This window comes from Cydia strobilella, chromosome 10 (genome assembly GCF_947568885.1).
Source record: "Cydia strobilella chromosome 10, ilCydStro3.1, whole genome shotgun sequence".
In the NCBI taxonomy this organism is placed as follows: domain Eukaryota; kingdom Metazoa; phylum Arthropoda; class Insecta; order Lepidoptera; family Tortricidae; genus Cydia; species Cydia strobilella.
The window spans coordinates 8687285-8706672 of NC_086050.1; the positions used below are offsets into that span (position 1 = coordinate 8687285).

At 37.5% G+C, this 19388-nt stretch overlaps 1 protein-coding gene and 1 non-coding gene across 7 annotated transcripts in view; one reads left to right on the top strand and one right to left on the bottom strand.

The window, feature by feature from the left end:
* The window catches only part of LOC134744554 (monocarboxylate transporter 3), a 71124-nt gene that overhangs the window by 50394 nt on the left and 1342 nt on the right, over positions 1 to 19388 (bottom strand). The window contains exon 1 of one of the 6 annotated variants that reach the window (XM_063678385.1): positions 14509 to 14950. The exons of 4 other annotated variants lie outside the window; for them this stretch is intronic. In XM_063678385.1, the coding sequence (XP_063534455.1) occupies positions 14509 to 14577 (69 nt within the window). In that variant the 5' untranslated portion in view covers positions 14578 to 14950. Of the gene's footprint in view, positions 1 to 14508; positions 14951 to 19388 lie in introns of those variants that run through there. One more of the 6 variants, XM_063678389.1, reaches the window with a different exon arrangement.
* On the top strand, positions 61 to 133 carry Trnad-auc (transfer RNA aspartic acid (anticodon AUC)). Its single transcript has one exon. It is a non-coding gene; the product is annotated as a tRNA-Asp (tRNA).

Here is a 19388-nt window from a genome sequence, read left to right on the forward strand (position 1 = left end):
CTTGGAACTCCGGTGACCCCTAGACCCATATAGTGGGAAGATTTGCTGACTATGGATGAGGTCTTGGTGGCTCAGTTGGCAGAGCGCTGGAGTATCGATCCAGAGGCCGTGAGTTCAAGTCTCATCCAAGACAGTAATTTTTCCACTTTTAAATTTACAATAAAATTGTCAGAATTTTCTTAGATTTGCAGTTGTCTAAGTAAATCAATCTGAATATTAAATATTTTTAAAGAGGTATTTGTACACGTGTATCTATAATAATGATACACATTATAATTACGTGTACATTATTGATCTGAGACGTGGGCGCTAACGATGGGCCTCATAAGAAGGCTCAAGGGCAATGGAGAGAGCTATGCTCGGGGTTTCTCTGCGTGATAGAGTCAGAAATGATGATATCCGCAGTAGAACTAGGGTCACCGACATAGCTCGCAGAATTGGACGGGGCACATTGCTCGCAGAACTGATGGCCGGTGGGGCCGGAAGGTTCTGGAGTGGCGTCCGCGTACCGGAAGACGAACTGCCGGTAGGCCTCCAACGAGATGGAGCGACGACCTGGTAAAGGTAGCGGGAATTCGGTGGTTGCGAGCGGCACAGGATCGGTCGGAGTGGCGAGCCTTGGGGGAGGCCTATGTCCAGCAGTGGACGTCTATCGGCTGACATGATGATGATGATGTACATTATTATGATACTTAGTAGAAATTGAGGCAAAGTACATTATTTATAAATCGATCCTTATATAGTAAACTGACGTTAATGTGATGTGTAATAACTATGAACAGTATAGATACTTATGTTAAATAAGTAATTATATAGGTACCCTTCCTGCATTCTATATAAGGCGGAAATTTTAAAATGCGTAGCAGAAACTGACCTCCAAAGTGTTTGTGGTTTACATAACCGCTGAGACTGCGGCACTGCAAGTAAATAACTGAATCGTCGGGAATCGTAATAAGATTCCGCATTGCATGTACATAACATAGTACAGCAATATTGTATTTTTCGCATTTTCGCACGTTAGTTATTTATTGACATGCCTAAGGTCACTTCTGGTTAAGTTATCCAGTATCCTTCTAGTTCGCATTCGCATTAGCCGCAATAAATATTATACAATACAACATATACATTGTGTCGGATATTTTTTGAAGAACCTAAGCTGTAACTGTCAGTTCTGACATATCAAATATATGTAAATCTGAAATAGTGCCGTGTCACGGAGCTAAAGCGAAAAACGTATGAGTAAACTCGAAGAAAATACTCCGTCGACATAAACACTGAAATTAATGATGACTGAAGTGAATACACAACTATTTCTAGTGGCGTTTCACTAAATCTATTGAATGTTATGACTGAATTGATTCTTAATTTCTTAACCAGGTTAAGAAACATTGTAATTATTAGGAGAGTTAACCTAAATTAAAGTTAAATAGAAACAGAAGCACGAAATCGATACGCAAAGTAGGTAGTTAGGTACTAATGGAAAACAAAGCAACGAAGTCTAATGAACTTATAACACCGATTCTTGATAGGGTATTTGAATTGGAATAACAAATAGTGTTTAACATTTATATTATTCCATTAGTTATCGGACTTTACTAAGAAAAGCTAGTTAATGCCAGCCAAAAGCTCACTCTAGGACCCAGTAGGGGGCCATGTGCATACATGTGATCATTACTGAAATCTTTTTTGTGAGGATTCTGCATGATTTAGATTTAGATTTATTTATTTCAGGATAAAAATTACACGCATTTACATGTGACGCGTATTGACGACGTCAAAGCCTTTCCCTTTCAGGCTGTTAGTTTAATATGTCTGGGCATCAGTGGGCAACATGATCCATTGCTGACATAAATAAATTACAATTTTTGTGAGTTCCACATGTGACGCGTAGCTACTACATCAAATCTCTTTCAGGCTGTAGGTATGTAAGTCTGGGTTGTGAACAACCGAGCACTGTCGAGGGGTTTTAGACTGAGGGAGGTTATTTTTTATTGCAATTTCATGTGACACGTATCGACTATGTCTTACCGTTTCAAACGGTTTATTATGGACAGATTTCACAGCCGACGTGCCCCATTGTTGACGGGGTTTTAACAGAAAAGGCAACTATTCTATATACATAGCAATTTTGTGAGTATCGACTACGTCAAAAACTTTTCCTTTCAGCCGGTGTAAGTATGGACAGCCAACATGCCTCATCATCGACGGGGCTTTAGGTTAGGGAGACGGCGGTTATTTTTAGTGCAGTTTTATGAAATTTCTACATACGAGTACAACGTGTATCGACTACTTCAAAACCTTTCCCTTTCAGACGGTGTAGTATGGACAACGTGCTCCATTGTGGCGCCCCGCACGTGATGTCGATTGCCTCCAATTGATTAGCGCCGCGCTGTCGCAAACTGCGCGAGATATTAGATTTCAGGCCTGATAGGCCGTAGCGACGTTTATATAAGCTTTAGTTCGTTTATGCGGTTATTAATAGTTATATATAATATGCTGAAGTTCATAAAAATCACTCGTGAATATGTTTACGGCGACTATAAAATTACGACTAGTCAGACACTCGTGAAAGCTCGTGATTATAGGTCATTTATTACTATAAAAGTAGCTCTCATGTTTTCCTAATTCTTGTGCATAGCTTTACAAGAACACTTCAAAACTGAACATTTCATTCTCGATTTGATGAAGATTATATTATAGACTTATAAGTGGCAAAGAAAGTACAAGAAACAATGTTGAATGTCTATTAAATACCTACCACGGCATGAAGCCATCAAAAACAAGAGACATTTCGAAATAAAAAATAACTTTTTGGCAATTCATTTTTGGTACAAGCTTTTATCGCTGACTGTACTTTTCTTTCCACGAGCAAATACTCATAGAGATAATTCTAAAAACCCCAAGCACAGGTTCCGTTGTTTTATGGTCACGTCCTGTCTCCATCATCAGATCAGCTCGATGGTAGCATAATATTGCATTGTCACCCGATTTACATATGTATGCAAATTTTCAGCTCCATCGGAAACCGGGAAGTGGGTCAAATTTAACTTGCAAGATTTGACCCGTACAAACATACTTACATACATATAGTGTGTCAAAGGACTGTCTTATTTCAAACATAGACAGAGAGACTCATACTAATCTTTGTCTTACACTAGTACTAGCACCCAAAAGAAAAGGATGAGTAAATATAGTTTTTTGTGTTCTTATTTACTGCCAATTTGGTTTGACCAACTATACTTACATAGGTACATTGCAAGTTAAATAAAAGTTTGTAATAAACAGTCCATCAAGAAAAAAACAAAAGGGCATCATTTCACAGAATGGAGTAGCCGTAATAATAGAAAGAATAGTACATTTCGATGCTAGTGCGGAAAGTATGTCATTACTTCACGAGTACCGATATATCTTGCCACGAGCCGTAGGCGAGGGGCAAGACTCGGGACCAGTGAAGAATGACATTTCCGCACGTGTATCGAACGGTTTTTTAATACAGTTGCGAAAATATAAGAAAAGCAACAAGTAAGGAATGGAATTCGAAACTTTTTTATTATTAATTCTGTGACATCATTGACATTGACATTATGAAGAGGTGTTTTTCTAGCTTTTATTCGACTTGAATGGATTTTGTTATTGTTATTGAACCCACTTCAATGAGTTTTTTTTTTTTTCAAATGCATGTTCTATAAGACAGAAACAATTGTAAATATTAAAATATTGTACTATTATTACCTAAATATCGTTATTTACGATTATTTGTGTATCGTATATTTATAAAAACAATATCGAATGTTGCCTTTGAAAACTTAAAACATTCTTGCAGTAAGAAAATACGCCTCTTCTTTGACAGGCGTTCCGTTCCATTCAGACAACTTATTAAGAACGGTTTTTCAACATTAAAAAATAAACGTGTTATAATACTTATAATGATGAAGAGGTAAGTAATAAAATATGAAATATGCATATTTTTCGTATTCTTACATTAACAGTAGGTTTTTATGTTGATTACGACGTTTAGAGGAAACTAATATTAACACTCATCAATAAGTAGTCATGAATTGGAACAAGTAAAAATTTAAAAAAATTGGAAAAGTAAAAAGCACTAGTTCGCGAGAACCAACTTTCCGCACGCTAAACAGCCACGAAAAGTAGCACTTTTTGAGCAACTGTATTAAAAACCCATTTTCGATACCAATGCGGAACTTTCTATCTCGATATTGTATTACGTACATACTCGTAATTATTACTAAATATTAGCTATAACGAAATATGTATGTATGTATGTATGTAAACACTTTATTGTTCATAAAACAGGTTAAGATATACAATTAAACAGAAAGTATACAATGTACAAAGGCGAACTTATCCCTGTAAGGGATCTCTTCCAGTCAGAGTATGATGTGATTGGAATTGGATCCTTAAATAATTTCATGTGCATCGCTATTCACTTCAGTGCGACAGTGGGTTGCAAACTAGTCAGATGATGATCAACACAAAATGAATTACAAATAATTTGGAGAAGTATTTTTACAAATATACAAAAATGTTATCCTAAAAATTAACCATAATTTTAGTACACCGTATTGACTCCCTTAATTTGCACTACCTAACTCTATTAGAGGCACTATTTAACATAACAAGTATTACAACTGAAACAAACTCTCAGCTTTCTACAGTTACTGAGCGTAAAGGATTTGCCACACTGGATGCGTTCTGCGGTCAGCGGTCAGGTCAAACCCGCCTTATGTATGGTATGAACAACATTGACAGCAACCTTTGAAGTTGAAGTTTGACCTGACCGCTGCCCGCAGAACGCATCCAGTGTGGCAAATCCTTAAATGTCACCGAAGCGATACAAGTTTAGTTGAACTACACTTAAAATGTAATTATGATTATAATTATATATTTTAATTAATTAGCTCACCATTCTTTTCAATCACACTATAAGAACTAGAACACTGCACAGTGCACAACACAAGCACTTCGATAGAAACTCAATTAGCAGTGATAAAGATATGTACTTACGAAGTATTATTCGATATACATACTTGTATTACTTATCGTAATCGAAAATCAACACAGATGGCTATATCTTATCAATGAACTAATTATTCGATTTGCCATTGAAATATGTGCCATTTACTTTTATTACTAATCTATTTTTTTTTATAATTAGCGGAATGAGAGTTCACACAGCCTTTTCATACATGACACCACGTTCACCAGTTATAAAATATAAATAATTGAACATAGAACCTCCTCCTTCTGTTGATTAATAGAGAGAGACCAATTGTATTTTGGTCTTTATAAAATTACTTTATGGAATGTAACACTAGTACTAACTACCTCCTAGAAGTCTTAGATTAAACCAATTAGAATTATACGACCCTTTTTTGCAGTAAGTGGCACGTGCGGTGTTACTTAACAATAGACAAAGGATTAGCCGTTCGGGGCCAGCCAGGACAAATCGAACGACTATACCGACTGCATGCGAGTCTACTCGTAAAGCATAGGCGAACCGCTCAAAACGCTCCGAGCAAATTCGCTGGTCACTAGTACAGTACTAGTAGCGTCGACGGTCATATGGCTCATCGCCATTTTGATAAAAACTGTACTGTCAACCAAACGAAAATTGCCTTAATTATGTACATGACTTGCATTCAGTTACTATGTTTCATCATCATCATCATCATCAGCCTTTTATCGCCTACTGCTGAGCATAGGCCTCTCTTCGAGTTGGTAGAGGTAGGTACGCCACTTATCCCGGTCCTGAGCCAATCTCATGCATGTTTCATCATAAAGTAGTTTATGAAAAACAATGTGTGATGGCAAATGCTGCCAGTGAGCGTCAAGCAAAATTCGCTCGGTGCGTTTTTCTCTTGGCTTAGGCATAAGAGTGCTGTCCAATTAGGTCCTTATGGAGGTGACACTGGTTAGCTAAGCTAGTTGGATCAACTTTTTTGTATTGTTGTTCTGTGCCGTTGCATAAGGGACAATAATGCACCGTTTTTTAGGAGAAATGTTGTATCACGTTCTATTAACATGCTTAGTTGATGATCGATTATGGAAATGGCTTATAACTACCACAAAGATGGATGTTTGATAAATTAGGTTTTTGAGAGTTGTCCTTCCCCTGAACAACTAACTGTAACCATGGCAACGAGTGACGCTAATACGTGGATTCATCCATATAGACAGACACGCGCTACTGACTTCTGCGATCTACTTTACATTTATATATATACATATATTGCAGCAGATAACACCTGTGCCCTATCAGCTAAGCCTGGCATTCGTGTAATGCACAGGGATTAATGCATAACCACGATGTGGAAACGCATATATAATTAATTATAGTCATCTTTGACGTATTTAGAAGAATGTATAAAAATAAAACCACCAGACCCGGTTATTCAGTCAATTAGGTTATGCTTTAGCTGCTAAAGGTTACAAAGACTGGCTATTATATTCGTTTAAATTCCTCAAAGAACAAAATTGAGCTCTCAATTTCAAATAGGATGGGTAGTAGGTATTAGTCGTGCCGTCAATAAGAGTGTAGGTAAAGAGAGCGGACCATTTTTAAATAATCGAGGTTGTGCCGGTTGGGACCGAAGTCTTAAGAAAATTTGGTTATTGGAAATTGTATTTATGCGATCCACTATTTGAAATATGATACGTCACCCGCCCAACGAGACGAAGGTAAGAACAAGAAATCATAGTCCGAATCGAGCAGTTGATAAACCAACTCAAATGAAAAGACACGTAAATAAATATAAAAGACAATATTCATCAAAAGTAACATGGAGATCAAACAAATCAGTTTTGTCATAAAGGATGAACTTAATGTGTTTGTCGATAGAAACAACTTATTCATTTGAGCGAGTCCAATGTCAATACCATTAAAGTAACATTATGTATGATCTATTAAACCTCGCCACGTGTCAGTGTCATGTTCAAAACGTGACCTATCTAAACGGATGCATAACATGCATGTTTATAAATATGATAAAAATAAATAAAACCGTAAGCAACAGGTGTGATGAGGTATTTTAGCTATATGGGTATTCAGAAGTTCAGTCTCTCTGTTTGTTTAGATAACAATGAGTACAAACACTGATGCCCTGATCCAGTATATTTCATTAGTTTCTTTCTAGTCAGTAACACAGAACAGTAGTTAGTGTCCAACGTCCATTGTGAAAGTGTAGTGTAGTTTTTACTAACTTAACTACCAAAAAATATGTAGACAGAAAAAAGAAATATGTAGAAATATGGACTCAAGTGCTGCCATGAAATTTAATATTGTTTCCGCAAACTTGCCCGATGCCTTCCGATACGTGGGCAAGTTGATACCTACATCAAAGTTTTAACGTTGAATCAAAAAGATCAATAAGCTGTGGTAGGGTTATATTTGTAGCCGTACCTAAACTTTTCAATTTCTTTCCACTCAGATTTACGAGCTCTTTCGGTCCTTCAAAATCAACACATTTCACAATCAATATTTTCGTAGAGCTGATTATCTCAATTAGGCTCTTACCTGCCGCAAACAAAACTACTAGGTTATCAACCATTTTAACTTTATTAGATGTTTACTATTTACTAAAGAACAGCGATTGTGGATCTTTTGAGATAATACTGATTTAATAATAATTTGATGAAGACCAGTCCAAAGGTACCTATTCTATGGACTATAAGGTCACAGTGACGGAGGCTTTAAATAATTTTTGAGAGTTATTTCTGAGACTTGTAGGATAAGCCAATCTGCCAATTAATTCTATAAATACTTTAATTGTACATTATTATATATTGACGATTTTAATATGTATTCATTTATTAGTACAATGTCAAAACTTCAGCATAGGAAGATGTTAATTAAAAATTGGAATTGTCTCAACTGACTCCACAAGACAGGCCTAGCCTAGTGTGGAGATCATAGGTTAATAAAACTATGTATCATTTTTTGGTAAATAAACTATTTTTTTTTTATATATATATTTGATTGTAATAGAAACATGTAATACTTATTGAGAAATAAATGAATCTAAATCTAAATAATGGGCAAGCCGGTGGACATTGACTTCTATGAACGGCTCGATAGGAGTCTAGCAGGGAAAATGTCTCCAACCCTTACCCACTCTTTCTATTTCTAAAAAAGAACCATGAAATTTGCTCAATTGTTCCTAACATACAGAAGAAAAGACACATTAGGTATTAAAAAAATACTTGATCGCGGAACTGATACACAGTCATTCAATGGAACTTAAGAACTTCCATGGCATTGATATTAATAACCTTTTCATTTGGTCAATGGCATAGGTAGCACGCTACTATCGATTTTAGTTTAATAATTCAAGCCCAACGGTTGCGAAGTCCGCCGTTAGGACCGTTAGTGGTCTTTGTTCAGTGACAATAGGTTACAGTTTTCTGTATCAGTGATACCTCGTACATGTTGTCCTATAGAGGTTCCGCAGTAGCCTTGTAAAAGTTTAAAGGCATGGCCATTGCCAATGACACTTGTTATTAGTGTGATTATGGACTTTGAGCCGTTCGTTTAATGTTGTATCGAACGATTACTGGCACCCTTCATAGCGTATTTTAATTTTACGACCTTCAACGACTTTAGATCCCAGTGCGTTTATGTTTCAGTAATATTAGGTAGTATTCAGTAATATCCTAGTCTAGGCCTTGAATCGGTAATAAAACAGCTTTGGCTAGGGAGACTGCTGTGGATTACTGCATCTCCAGGTTAAACCGCAAAGCCAAACTACTTTAATTTAGAAAACAGCATCACTAAATTTGTATAATACAACTGCCTCAATAATTCGCTGAAATAAATCAAAAGAGAGGCGAAATGACTATCAAATACAATGGCGAACCATTTTATTAATCATGTTTTACGCGCATGCATCTACATAGTTGACAGCCTAATGGAATGTCCTGGAATCTAAATGCTTGCCGAGCGATATCAAACATTTGACTCAGGCGCACCAGTATAGATGGACACTGATTACGCAGTTGTGACAGATCAAAGTTATACTGGTCTTATTTGGTAGCTCGGTATGTGTTGGTAATGTAGGGCCAGTTGATTGTGCTGTATACGCTTTCCGCACAATGATAGTGACTCGCGACGCGCTTAGATCTGCGCGAATCAATTTGATGAACTGCGAGCTCATGAACAATGGGGTTAGACGCAATAATGGGGTTGGCCGGTCGAAATAATTAGCAGATGGCGCCAGCATAGCTTGCCCTGTCAAACCCTAGAATTGTGTCAAATTTTTGTTTTTTTTTAATGCCAGCCCTTTAAGCCAAATCTCATAGAAAACGGGGCAAGCTATGATGGCGCCATCTCTGCAAACCTTTGACAGTTGCCAACCCCATTGAAGCGTTAGTGGCCAAGGGGGTGGAAAATTGTATGAGACAGAATATAAGAATATGAATACCTATAGCAAAAAATCTGCCAGTGTTTGAATAAAAACATGCTTACACTATACATTTTTGGCGTCCAAAACGAAGCGGCGAAATCGACCAGGTATGTGGAGTGCCCTGTGGCCCAGTCTCTGGCTTTCTGTAACCACTTAAGACCGAACTGGGATTGGTGAATTCTAAGAATAACCCAAAACGATGAGTCGTTGGTGAGAACTTTTGTAGTAGATATGGCGTTAAAATGAGCATGAACTAAGGCTTATAAAATAATATGTATATTTGGTAGGTATTCATATAGGGGTATGGTTTAATAAACCTAATCTAATGAATGTATGACCAAAGAGCACTTTCTTTACATTGCACCAAACAAAAGTAATTGCGAAACAAGTTATTTGGGTAATAGAATCGGGTCACACACTCACCTACTGTATTAAATCGACATTGACATGGTATGTTTATGACCAATTTAAAAATATTTATAGGTAGTAGGAGGCTCCAAAGGGTTTCTGAAATACTTCAATTTAGCGACTTTCAAGAAATTACAGTTTTCCCAAACATACATATAATTATGGCATTTAGCATTCATTTTACGATTTCCTCTTCCCGAGTTTAGCGTTATAGCGGAGGAGTTTTGTCGTAAAGGATTATCGATAAGGATACTCGGCTCCCTAGTTAAAAAAAATGGCGTAGACACCAGGTAGCAGTGGTGAAGCATCCGTAGGACTCGATTCCCATCGGCTTACCTGATTTTCAGCCACTTGAGTTATTTTATTATGGCGTATGTAGTGAAACAAAACCCAAATTAGCTCCGGCTTCCAAAATGCCAAAGCGAGCTTTTTTTTTTGCAAAAGCGACTGATGTTTTTTTCAAAATTCAGAGGGCAAATTCAAGCTACACTCGTCATTATAGTTTCATGGAAAGGGTTTTCGTATATCTTGATTCATTTAAAAATTAGGAAAAACCATTAAAATAATTATGTATTTATGGGCATGAGTAGAGCATGCTAATGTAATGAGTTCCAGCAATAGCAATTAACAAATTGGGTGTATCCTATGAGACTGATAGCCATTCAAGAGCATGATAATTCAACATTCGGGTGATAACCAGAATCAACCGCTGTAGCAGCATCCTACTTGTCATTTAAATTGGAATTGCAATAAGGCAACTAAACATACATACTCATAGCTAATTTTGTATAATATAATAACATGTAGGAGTTATAAAAATGTATATCTATGTAAAAAAAACTTCTAAACAAATTTCCTTTTTTAAAGCCTGACCAGGAATATATGATACTATTTATTTATTTATTTAAATATATTTACACGGCATCACAGCATACGCCAATACACCGAATAATTAAACTTGTAAAGGTATACAAATACAAAATATATATAAAGGAAAATACAGATAGTCATATTAAGTCAAATGCAAGTGCTGGAAAGCCTATCATCCTTCATCTCACAAAACCTCAGACACTCCTGGCACACATTCGGCCATCTCGACGCAAACAAGTCGCACTCTGGTGCTGAGGTCAGGAGTCAGGAGTGCTTGTCACCCTATACATTGAGAATAACAGCGCCCTCTTGACAATGATCATATATTTCTGGTCAGGCTTTATATCCCCAATTAATGGAAAGGGAATATGCTTGCACTGCCTCCTGTAGATTTACCTACTAAATAACAACAGACTAGTTATGAAATTTTTGTTAAGACATGTTTCATTAATGTCACAACATTAATTTTAATTCAGTTTTAATGAAAGTGACATTTTCATGATGTCTGACTTTGAATTTGACCTGGTGGGCCATGCTGTTTTTACCGTTTTTACTCGCTCATTAAACTGTATCATTATGTATAAAACTATTTCTGCTACTATAAATATAAATTTGTTACTGTATCCACCAACTCATTTCGTAGCTTTGTTAATTTTAGCTTTATATCATATGTATATATTGTTACCTAGCGCTTATACAGTGTGGAAAAAAATTATGGGCCCTGGAGAGAAAGTGCCTTAAATCCTTGAGTCAGCTTATTTTACTTAAAGGATACATTTTTTTATTTTGAAAAAGAAACAAAACTAATGATTTAATGATTTTTTTAAATTAACTTGTCTCGCCTGGGAATCGAACCGACTAAATATTCCAAAAAATAAACATTCGCTATTTTATTCTACTAGTCAATACAGTTAATGTTAATGATAATATTTCTCCAAGAAACATTAGGTCTTACACTCGTCTGTCGTACAAAATATCCATAAAGTCGAATATTTAGTACTCAAGAATATTTTTAGACAAGCAAAATTGAAAAAAAAAAAATTTTTTTTGAATGCAGTTTTGTTTCTTTAAAAAAATAAAATAATGTTTCCCTTAAGTAAAATGAGCTAACTTAAGGTTTTAAGGCACTTTCCCTCCAGGGCCCATTAATTTTTTCCGCCCTGTATATAGTGTATATTGTAGATTTATCAGTAGGTAATCTAGTAATCTGTGGAGGATGTTGTTGGTCTCAGACTTTATTATTCTTTGAACTCTATTTCTGTGCCTGAACCCTGTGTGTTTCTGTTTTTTTGTCACAAATAACATGAAAAAAAACACGTGCTGTGATTAGTCTGCCTACTTCTAAGGTTTTGCACATAAGCATCAAATTAGTACTATGAAAAATAGAGCACACATTAAATTTAATAATGAGGTGATTGATAAGTAAAACTAAATACATGAACCCATTAGCTTCTCACTTTGTAAATGAATCTAAGTCGGTGTTCATGAAAATTTTAAGTTTCTAATTGTTGAGTAAAGAACCTAGTACCCGATACCTACACACACAATCCTCATGCAAATTATTTAGTTAATTCTGGTATCTTGCTAATTACTGCTTATTTTTGTATTTAATTTGATTCTCCGTCTAAATGTTTTATGGTATTTCCAATATTTCCATTACCTATGTACAATTTTGAATACTAAAAAAATATCACAAGTCCTCCACTTGTGATATTTTATTATTTATTAAAAACTAAATCAATACCAGAAATGGATCCTGCATTAGGTACTTTATGCTCGTTGGAAACCAGTTGCAAAATTCAGTTGCTGAAGTCACTAATGCATCACTAAATAAACTGTGTAATCATTACAACTTCAATGGGACAATATAATAATATACTGAGGTATTGGCGCTCATTGTTTGAATTATTTATTAAACTATGTTTTTTTTTCTGAAATAGACAACCAGATAAACTTCAAACTTCAAATCACTTTAATAAAGCTGGTCAGAAGGAGCTAGAAGCTATTCTAGTGAGTGAGGAGAGAGGATACCTATTAGTAAGACACACACTAAAACATCAATGATATTGACTCATCCCCGTACTACAATCCTACACCAGTTGCAGTGGTTAGTGTAACCCTTTATAGGGCAAAAGTCTCAAAAAAGACCACCCTATAACATCATATTTTTGTATATACATCTTCTTCAGTCGGTCCCTCAATGCTGAGGATCGTGACATCATGTCCTTCTGTTGAAGATCAGGTTCCTCCAAAGGCTTCTATTCTTCGCCAAGCGCATGGCCTCGTGCAGTTTTAATTGCATAAGTGCAGTGATTTGAGCACACCATCTAGTAGGAGGAGGGCCCTGAGGTCTGGTGCCTTCAACTTTACCCGTCATTATAACATTCTCCAGGCTATCCGAGGAGCGACGTGAGAGGTGTCCGAAGTAAATGAGTATTAGGTCCTGGCATATTGTTGACAACCGGTGTTTTATGCGTAGCTCTTCCAATATGGACTGATTAGTACGCCTAGCTGTCCAAGTATCCGTAAAAGCCGGCGCCAGCACCACATCTCAAAGGCGTTGATACGCTTGATCAAGTTTGCTCGATCAGTATATATATATGTACATATGTATATATATATATTTATTTTATTTATTTAACCTGGGAGTTTTTGCATTTTTTTCTTGTACAGAATTTTTAGTATAGCTTAGCGATGAGGCTTGAATTGAGGAATTTTTTCAGTCTTGCCCATTAAAGAGATTATAATTATTGTATGTATGTTAGTCTGTAAGGTATGTATCTATGTAGCCTTATTTACGTGATAATAAATTACATATCATATTTGATTTGATATAAATGTACCAGTACATGCAAGCCCTATTAATTATGCAAATCTGGCATACTGCATCCACTATACATTGAAATATTATAAATGTATGATGTATGTTAATCACCGTGCTACCATACAGGGCCAAGGATTATGGTGATGGATCTTAGATTCATAATGCAGCATTTGTTGCTTTGAATGTTAAATACTAACTGCTCATTAATTAATGCATTTGTAGTTTTGTTAAAAAACAATTGTAATAGCTAGCTTTAGAGATATTTATTGTTATTTCAATAGGGAAATTAATTAATATAAAAAATAAACAATAGGCATTGTTATGCTCTGATTGTATTAGTCATTTGGCTCACTTCAGCAGATACAAATAATAGTACTGTGTAAACGTGTAATAAATGTATTATAATACTCTTGTCACATTATGGCAAATATGACCTGTTCATAAATTAGGTTTAACAGTTGTTGAGTGGACATTGCCTAGATCAGCCCATACATTATTTAATGAGGAATATAAAAAACTAGCAAAATTTAGTATAAAAATTAAAAACCAACATGTATGTGAGACTAGATTAAAAAGCTAACTATATACAAATTAAGGGTTTCACGCAAGGCATATAATAAGTCATAAGATACCAAAAAAAATGTATAGCTACCAAATGAATATCAAAACCACAATTATATTTATATGAGATACCTTTGTTATCACATATGAACATTAGTCTTTTGTTTGTATGAACCATCATCATAACAATGCAAACATATTCAACAGTATGAGGGCCCTGTTCTTATTGTATCACTCAAATATACTGCTAGCCGTCCAATCGTGACGGTTTTGTGTTATTATTTAAATTCTATCAAGGCTATAGGGCTACATAAGATCAAAACAAACATAGCTAACAAAGAAATAACCTCAAATTATCTATTTTTAGCCACAACAGCAATGAAGGGCTCATGCAAATTATGTTATTGAGAAAATAAATTTGCTCACCCTAGAGTACGTTCTCAGCCGATTGATTCTTGGATTGGATGGTATATTCTGTAGGGACACTTTAGACATTGTCGAATTATTTCACAGTCTGCTCACGAACGTAACAAAAAATAGAATCTTACACACCACACTGTTGGCACTGAACGCTATTTAACTATACCAAAACTCGACCAAGTTCAAGTGGATTTGAAACGAAACAATTTTAATTTTGACAACTCCGAAGTAATTATCACGACCCCATAATTCACACACTAATGATAAAATTGGATTTAATTTTTTTTTTTAATTCTCTTAACACATCTATGTTATTGCTTTAAATATAAAAATTGATAACTAAAACACTACAATAACGAGTAGAAATTATGACATATGAGCTCTGTCTGTAGCGTTTTGTTACTTTTGTTGGCAGTAAAAATGACAGCGTAACGAAATCGGCTACTTCGTGCGCCGTTCGACACACGACTGTCCAGACTGTCCTGTCAGACGCTCGCGCTATTGTCACGCACGTTCGGTTCCGCGCCAAAATATTGTTTATATATTATATTTGTAATGTTTGTTTGAATATATTAATAATTAATAAAGTTTTTAAACGAGCCGAATGGAATTGAATTAATAGTTTAGCCGGTAGTATAGTTGGTCATAGGACTGTCTCATTTCAAACATAGACAGAGAGAATCATACTATCTTTGTGGTCCCGGTCTTAGTACGGGTCCAGGGTTATGCCTATTTAGATGACTTCCTGGTGTACTCGAAAGACGAAGTAACTCACAAGGAGTACCTGCGGCAGTTGTTTGCCAAATTGGGATGGTGGTTAACACTTTCAAATTTGTCTTCGGTGCGCCGGAGGTAAAGTTCCTGGGCTACAGGATTTCAGCCGGAGGTACCAAGCCCCTGCCATTCAAGGTCAATGCCATCAAAGACTTCCCGGTCCTAAAGAATGTGAGGGAGCAGCGCAGATTCTTGGGGATGATCAATTTTTACCGCAGATTTATCCCTGGGGCAGCAGCAGCTCAGGCTCCACTTCGTGCGCTTTTAACTGGATCTGTAAAGCCTTCTCGTCCCGTTGACTTTAGTGCTAAAGAACATGAGGCTTTTGAGCGTTGTAAGGACAGCTTATGCCAGGCTGCGTTGTTAGCGCATCCGAATAATCAGGATAAGCTGACCATCGTCACAGACGCTTATTCTGATACGCCATGGGCGCCGCGCTACAACAATATATCGACGAGGAGTGGCAGCCCCTGGCGTTCTTCTCGAGAAAATTGAGCCCCGCGCAACGTAAGAACTTGCCGTACGACCGTGAGCTTCTAGCCATATACGAAGCGCTAAAGTACTTCAGGCACATGGTTGAGGCCAGGGACTTCGCAATCTACACGGACCATAAGCCCATCTGCTTCGCCTTTAATTCACGCAAGGATAAATGCTCACCAAGATAGTTCAGACATTTGAACTTCATAGCGCAATTCACGACTGATATAAGACATATATCTGGGAAAGATAACGTGGTGGCAGACACCCTGTCGCGCATTGAGGAAGTCGAATCACAGAATAACTAATAGTACTACCGTACAGAAAATTCACTCCTTCACAAAAGCCAGATTTAGGTACAAAATTATACCTACACTCGCCGCCTGCAAGCAAAATTGAAACTTATATAACCGCGCACGAACCGTGAATCTTCTTTGCGCGCCGCAGTTTTATGACCGAGCTGCGAGTGTCGGCACGGGGTTGTCACTTGACAAGTTTTTGTACCTATACCTACTGACTGATTTATTATTTTTAAGATAAATATGTAGGAATTACATACGTTGATTCTGTAAACATAAAATTTTTAGCCGGAGATAGTATGTCTGATTCTCACGGAAGTAGGTATGCCACAGAAGTCCTTTGAAAATATGTCGGTCAATATAGTCCGGAATTTAAAAAAAATGTTTTTTCTGCTTCCTTGTTCTTCCGTTTATTCAGACATCCGTAAACAGAACATTATCTTTTATACAGATTAGATCGCGATTTAGGTTTCGAAGCCATTGCGTATTTTCAATTTTGCGCGAGCAGCAACCCACTGCCTGCCAGGGCGGTGCGCCGGCCAAATCTACCTAAACTACGCAGTGATACCCCTCTGGTCGAAGTCGGTCGCGCCGATCGATTTGGAGAAACTAGCGCATTCACAGACGAAAAATCCAGAGTTGCAGGAGCTCTTACAGAGTGACACTTCGCTGCATCTGAAGAAGTTCAAGTTGCCAGGTATTTAGGCCGAACCGTATTGCGACGAGAGCAGACGAGAGCGACCAGACACTCCGGCCTTATGTCACAAAGGAGTTGCGCAGACAAGTGTTCCAGAGCTTGCACTCCCTTAGCCACCCTGATGCTAATGCCTCCGTTAAGCTCGTCTCAGAACGGTACGTTTGGCCAGGTATCGAAAAAGACGGCCGCGAATGGACACGTACCTGTTTGTCATGCCCAAGAACCAAGGTCACTCACCACGTTTCTTCACCACTTGGGACATACAGACTTCCCAGATCAAGGTTCATGCATGTACATATAGGTCCCTTACCAGTATCTCAAGGATTTAAATACTTTCTCACAGCTGTCGATCGATATACACATTGGCCTGAGGTGGTACCGCTACAAGAGATTACAGCAGAATGACACCATAGATGTGACTGATGATGTCGCACGCCTGCGTCAGTTTGCCCATCATCTCGCTCCAGTGCCAGCGTCACGCCATACAAGCAATAGACGAGTGTTCGTGTCTCAAAACTGCCAGTCACGTACTGCTTAGAGACGATGCGAGTCATCCACCACTGCAGCCAGCGTATGCTGGTCCGAACTAACCCCAGTAGCATTTATAATGCCGTCATTATGATATCCCTGACGTCATTTTGCTACCTGGGAAGTGCTTGAAAGAAGTGATAAAGTGTTTAAGTTGCGTGTGGACGGCAAAAGTATAACAGTGTCCATAGATAGCATTAAACCTGCATTATATATACTGGCCGATGAGCCGATTGTACCTACTCTTGTCCCACCACCTGTTCAACCTACTCCTGTCCCACCTGTTCAACCTGCTCCAGAGACTGAAAACACGGTAAAAAGAACAAAGTCAGGACGTACAGTGCGTGTCCCAGATTATTATTATTAATTTATTTTTCTATCGCCCTTGACGGTCTCTGGAGGGGGGTGATGTGGGGATGAATTTGTATTTATTATTAACAAAATGTAAACACAGAATATATTTTAATCAGTCGCGGACAGTGCGGCCGATTTTGTTAGTAGATAATATTTATTCATTTTGTATTGTATAGTTTGTATGAGCTCTGTTCGGTGTCAATAATCCGAGTGCAGCTGTAAGCGCTGCGCGCCGTACAGGATGGTCTAATTTAGAGCGGCCCTCGGTTGCAGCGCTGACAGCGATGTATTGCGCCCGCCGCCGGCAGGCGCAGTGAGCCCTTAGCATGCTCTTTATTGTTGTGCTGTCATGTAAAATTGCATTTCTGTTAGATTTGTATTTCAAATAATTGTTTTTGTTTTCGCTTTCACTCCTTCTCCTTCTATTTTTTATGTAGATGTGTTAAACTGTTTCTTCAATAAATGGGTGTGTACAATGCAAACGTTTGGTGCCTAATTATGCCTGCATCTGCACCCGCTTACCACGCCTAGCACAGTTTTAAGGGAAGTTTATTACCTTCCACATCTACAATACAATACAATAGTTCTTGTAGTAGCGAAGCGGCCAAGCCACATATTTTGACTAAGGTGTAGAGTTTGTGAAGTTAGGGCTTGTAGAGTTAGAAGCTTGACTCTACAAGAGATCTGATAACTTTTTGACAGTGCGAGCCTTATGGTTTCGTCTTGGCAACATTTTACATGAAAATGTTTTTGGTGGGATTTCACTTCTTTTTGTAAGTTGCTTATGACAATCTTCCATCTCCTAGTTTAAAGGGTTAGGGGTAATTTACTATTGAAAATCCTGAAATACGTATTAAAAATCCTAAAATATGTATCTGGGGGCATCTTTTATACAATCTGCTTTTTACTAATTCGTACCCCATACAAACTTCATCCCCCTCTTCGCCCCATAACGCCCTTTCTTCCCCCTTTTCACCGTTACTGGGTGATTTTGGGGTAGAAAACTATTCTATATCCTTCCCCATAACAAAAACTATCTACATACCAAATTTCAACCAAATCGAAACCCATATAAAATGCCACCCCCTTTTCACTCCCTTAGGGGATAAAAATTTCTAGTTTTTGAATTTTATTGTCGTGTGTTACTTTTTTTAATCGTATGGCAAACAATATTCGAGTCGCTTCCAGTAATTTGTACAGTGAGCTAAGCAAGGCAATGGGGCAATAATTTTGGCAAAGTTGAAACTATTTGTGGTATTTTCTATAAAAAGGGACCTTATTGTCGATGTCGCTTACGCTATTATAAACGATGCTTCGATATAAATACAATGCCGCGCGACGCTGTGCGGCGTAAGCGCCATCGACAATAAGGTCCCTTTTCATAGAGAATGCCCCATTTGGTATTTTGTTTCTTTCCAATACATCGGAGTAGAATTCAGCCAGCCACTTTTTACATCTGTGTCCCAAGTTCTTTAGGAAGTCGTTAAAAATGCCGTCTTGTCCAGCAGCTTTACCGATCGCGAGCTGTTTAATTGCAGAGTTAACTTCATCAGTGGAAAATGGCATGGAAAGGTTATCGTCAACTGGTAGTTGGTTGTGCAGGTTGTGAACTGCTCTTCTGATACTCGCAGTATGTTTTCGATCACCCTTTACTCGCGAAGTCTCCACAATCTTGGCTGCTATAAACTCGGTGAGCTTCTGGCTCTCAGAGTGGTTGTTTGACTTAAGGTTGCCTGTCAGTTTTTTCAGTACTTTCC